At 63.7% G+C, this 4,910-nt stretch overlaps 1 protein-coding gene across 1 annotated transcript in view; it reads right to left on the reverse strand.

Moving 5' to 3' along the window:
• Window positions 1–1,008: 1,008 nt before the first annotated feature.
• ARHGDIA (Rho GDP dissociation inhibitor alpha) overlaps window positions 1,009–4,910 on the reverse strand; it is a 4,183-nt gene continuing 281 nt past the window's right edge. The window contains exons 2-6 of the mRNA XM_034640364.1: window positions 3,303–3,519; window positions 3,096–3,179; window positions 2,737–2,813; window positions 2,589–2,652; window positions 1,009–2,392 (exon numbers count right to left, since the gene is read on the reverse strand). Of these exons, the coding sequence (XP_034496255.1) occupies window positions 2,193–2,392; window positions 2,589–2,652; window positions 2,737–2,813; window positions 3,096–3,179; window positions 3,303–3,492 (615 nt within the window). The 5' untranslated portion in view covers window positions 3,493–3,519 and the 3' untranslated portion in view covers window positions 1,009–2,192. The remainder of the gene's footprint in view (window positions 2,393–2,588; window positions 2,653–2,736; window positions 2,814–3,095; window positions 3,180–3,302; window positions 3,520–4,910) is intronic.

Consider the following 4,910-nt stretch of genomic DNA (forward strand, 5'->3'; position numbering starts at 1 on the left):
AGGGGGCCCTGGTGAGCAGGGACCGAGGCGGTGGCTAGCCCTGTGGGAGCCGTTCTGGCACAGGCATGCGGTCGCTGGCCTACCTTGGCCCCAGCCGGCGATAAGCTGCTGGCAGGGCACACCCTGCTGGTAAGCACTGGAAGGAGGGGCAGGCTCCCAAAGGTGTGGCCAGCAGACCCTCAGAGGGCAGCTGCCCATCCCCACAAAGCGCGGCACAAAACCACTTTTCTAACCCACTCAGAACACAGAGGTTTCACAACGGGTGTCAGGCCAGGTGAGAGGGTTTCTGGAGCTTACGTTACCCATCTGCCCTTTTACCATCCTGGGGCTGGGGAGGGGGCGCTGTAGTTGCCAGACGCCCTGGGGTGGTGAGCAGTGTCACCCTTTCCCCCGCCCCTCACCCAAGGTCCTGTAGAAGCCGTGCTGGTCAATGGGACTCCCCTCACTGCTCTTTTGCACCTCTAAGTAGTGAGGTCCCCCAGTATCCTCCCATCTACCCCACTTCACCCATCCCACCTTTGGACCCGATCCCATCGGGCCCTCCAGGGCACCGGGGCAGGACCAGCCCGACATGCTGCCTTGTCTGGGGCCCTGCTGCCTGCAGCACTGACTTCCGGTGCACCCTCCCGCCCCCACTGCAGGGCTGCCCAGGCACACCACGTGGGGACCCTCTCATCCCACTCCCTTCATGAACTGCTTCTGGCACAGGGCTGTCTCCAGTGAGGTTCCCCTTCTTCAGGACTGGGGCATCTCCTCCGTGAAGCCTGTGCCCCAGACCCCCAGAAAGGCCTGTGCACCCCAACACACTGGCCAAGAACCTTGGGCGATCTGCGGAGACTCCAGGCCTACACCCAATGAAGCACTGGCCAGATGAAACTGCTATGAAAGCCTTCAATTCATTCTCCTTCCACAGCCAGAGACGCCGTGACTGAGCCTGGGGAAGCCCCAGCACCACCCTAGGCATCCCAGCTGCCCCTCCCTTCCCGAGACAAGCAGCAGACACCCTGGCTCCTTTGGGGGACTTTATTTCCCGGTCAGAAAAGGAGAAGCAGGGTCAGGCTCCTGAACATTCTAGGCCCCGGGCCTAACGGGGGAGGCAGGGAGGGGAGGCACAGGGGAGGGCTCCGACTGTGCGCACTTGGTCCCACAGTTGTCCTGGCTGGGTCCGGGGAGGGCCTGCCGGGGATGGTGGCACCGAGCCTGGGGGCAGAGGTGGCAGGCCAGGGGGCCCAGAGGACGGCACATATGGAGGCAATAAATACTGACAGGCCAGGCACACGACTCCAGGCCGGCAGGCCCAGTGGGACAAGTAAGGCTCAGCCGCTGGCTTTGTCCGCCGAGGGTTGTCTGCTGGGGCCGTGGGCTCTGGCACTGCCCACTGGGACGAAGAAGGCAGAGGCGTGAGGACACCTGGCCTCCCAGATGGGAACGGAGGCAAGTTCAGTTTTGGCAATTTGGCTTTCCCCCAGCCCCGGGAGCCGTCCCCGCAGCCCTGGCCGGGGGAGGGGGCTGGCTAGGCCCTGGCAGCCAGGGGAGCAGCAGCAGCACATCCCACACACCTCCCCGGGCCACAGGGACTGCGGATGGGGCAGGGACCGGGGGAGACCACATGCTCATGCAGACATGGGGGGGTTAGAGGTTAGTGACGGCCCCCACAGCACACGTTCCACATGTTAAGGCATCATGGTTAGACAGTTACTGACAGCGATGAATGAACTGACCGGGGACAGGTGAAAGCAGGAGGGTGGCCGGCCCCCAAGAGGCCTCGAATCATGCACCCCACCCCACCCCCACCCCGGAAGAAGAGAAAGAACAGGATTCGGGGCAACCGCAAAGGCCCGCAGGGACCTGAGCACCCCATGAGATTCCCTTAGAAAACCCAGGGCCTCAGGATGGGTTAGGATGGGTGGAGGAACCCGAAGGGGTACAGAAGGGGAGGTGGAGGCCTGGCCTAGAGGCTCCCTCCCCCCTCTACCCCCCCAGCACAGGCAGAAGCAGCAAGGTGAGACCACCGAGGAGGCTGGGGCCTGCGGGGCGGGGCCAGGAGGGATGGGTAGGGTCGGCCAGGGGGGCAGACCCGTCAGCACTTTGGTAAGGGGTTGGGATGGGATGGGGTGGGGGTGGTAGGGGTGGGGCACGTCAGACAGGTCCGACTGTCTGTCCGAAGGCCAGCCCACCTCCCAGGCCAGGGCTCAGTCCTTCCATTCCTTTTTGATGGTAAGGTTCCACTCCCAGGACAGGTGGTCAGTCTTGTCGTCGTCTGTGAACCGGGACTTGATGTTGTAGCTGCCACGAGCCAACATACCCTTGGGCGCCTCCTCCGTGGGGGTCAGAAACTCGTACTCCTCTGCCCGGGGCCCATAGCTGCCCACCATGTAGTCGGTCTTGTCAACTGTGCAGGAAATGCGCCGGTCACCGGTGCCGCCTGACCCCTCCCAGGGCTGAGGGCACACACTGCCTTCTTCCTCTCCCTCCCGATCCCAGAGCCCTTGGGCGGCCACCTCCACCCTGCCCCTTCCCGCAGCCAGCCAGGCGGCAGCCACCCCATCTTAGGGGCAGGGGCCAAGCGCCGACGCCCCTCCACTCACTCTTGACGCCCTTCCGATACGTGTGCTGAATATACTTCATGCCAGACACAATCTCCCGGTTCACCTGCAGGGAGAGAACCCAGGCAGAGCTCAGTGGGGGCTCCCCAGGACCAAGGCCTCCCAGCACCTCCCACGGCCTCTGCCTTACTCGGAAAGAGATTTTTATCCGGTACTCCACGCCCTCCTTCAGCACAAAGGACTGCTTCTTGAAGCTCTCCAGGTCACCTGCGCCCAAGAAAAAGACCGTACTAGACGGCTCAGCGCCAAGTAGCTGCTCGCCTCAGCATCTCCCATCTGCAGCTGCACGGCCCGCCTTCCGCTCCCACCCTGACCCACACAGCCCCAGGCAGCCCCACCCAGGATCCACGCCACTCCAGAGTCAGAGCCTGCAGACTTTCTGGTTGCGCTTCTCGCGCCCCCCACAAGAGGGCACCCGCATCCTTAGAAACTATTTTCAGCAGAAACAGCAGGGTGCCAGCAGGCAAGGACCTCAGTGATGCCACTCACCTGTCAGGTCCAGCTCCAGGGGGCCCGGGGCCGTGCTACACACCAGGGTCAGGCGGGTCACAACAACATTGGGGACGTTGGGGTCTGCAGAGTGAGAGCAGGTTAGAGCTCCTCCCCACCCCTGACGTGCCATTGGGGAGGGGGGAACTGGCAGCAGAAACCCAGGAGTGACAGGTGTCCTTCTTGGTGCTGCCTCAGCCCACTTACCAGCAGACACAGTTACACGGCCCAACAGGGCCTCCTTGTACTTGCGCAGACTCTCATCATCCTTGTCCAGCTCCTGGATCTCCTGGATGCTCTTCTGGGCGGGGGGCTTATAGTTGACCGAGTGTTCATCCTCCTCGTTCTCGGCCGCGATCTGTGCCAGCTGCTCAGCTGTGGGCTCCTGCTCAGCCATGCTCGCCTCTACCTGGGTCTGGCACACCTGTGTGCAAGGGTAGGGCTGTGGCAGCCTGAAGGGACACACAGTGTCTCCCCCTCCTACCCTCAGCAAGCCCCACCACCAGCACAGGTATGCTGTAGTGTCAGACCCCTGCAGGTAACCGGGCCCCATGTCTGGGCCCAAGCGGATGTACGCCTTTTGGAGGAAAGCAACTGCAGACAGAGCTTCGGAAAGTCCCAAACACAGACTCCTGAAGCCCTGCCCACCTCGGGGACCCGCTGGAAGTCTGGGTAGAGCATCCAGAACTAAGCAGGACGTGCAACCTGCTCTCCAGAAGGACCAAGCATACATCTCCCACACCTGGGGGAGGAGACAGCACCCCCAGTCCCGACTGACAGGGCGGGGTCACCTCTAAAATCCTGCTATTCTTTTGAAGATGCCCAGACCCTCTCCCCAAGGAACACCTCCTCCTGGGTCTCCCTGACCACACATACTCGTTGGACTCTGTCCTAACAGTGAAGCAAGGCCCCATCCTGCAAACACAGGGTTCTCATGGAGCTCAGGTGACTGGGCCACCTTGAGTCCCACAGGTGGGCACCAGGTGGGCAGGAGGAACCCTAACCATCTACCAACCTTCTTTCCAATTGTGAGAGTATGGGACCTAGAATTTGGTAACTGCTGCAATGCCTACATGGTCTCAGGACCCTCTTCCTGGATCCTGGCCCAGAATAGCTTGGGACAGCGCTGTGGGAGCAAGGAGCAGTGCAGGGGGCACCCACTGGGCTCCCTACGGTTAAGGATCCCCATCGCACCGCTAGAATCGCTGAGGAATAGCTGAAGCCCACTCAGGTCCTTGGGCGGCGAGAGAAGTGGGTAAGAGCCCAGTCCACGCTAGACCTCAGCTTGCCCAGGAAAGATAACCAACGCCTGTCCCCCCGGGACCGGGCTGGTAGCCTGGAGCTATCCGAGCACCAGACCTCACAAAGGGCCGCCGGGCCGGCCGCCACAGGTGGGGTGGGGCCCGCCCGCTTTTCCAGGCCTCCCGGCCGCTTCCTCTGGAATTCCTCTAGAAGGCTCACGCCCTGACGCCACCCAAGTGTGGCCGCAGGCGACAGGCTCCTCCGAGCGCGATGGCCGCGGCCCACACTTCCTTCCGCAGGGCTCCGCAATCTGGGCGGGCGGGCGCGCCGCGCGGGTGGGGTGCTCGGGGACCACGCAGCTCGGGCTGGGCGCCGCGCCCGCCATCCCCAGGGAGGGGGCGCCAGGCCTGAGTCCGGCCGGCGCACATCGGCGAGGGCGGGGGCGCCGCGGGATACGGGCGGCGGCCCCTAAGAAGGCCCGCGCCCACCCCCTGCGAGCGGCGCGAACAAAGACGCGGAGCCCCCAGCCCCGGCGGCGCCCCCCTCCCCGGCCCGCTCCGCCCCACCCCACCC

Source organism: Ailuropoda melanoleuca, chromosome 13 (genome assembly GCF_002007445.2).
Source record: "Ailuropoda melanoleuca isolate Jingjing chromosome 13, ASM200744v2, whole genome shotgun sequence".
NCBI classification, from domain to species: Eukaryota; Metazoa; Chordata; class Mammalia; order Carnivora; family Ursidae; genus Ailuropoda; species Ailuropoda melanoleuca.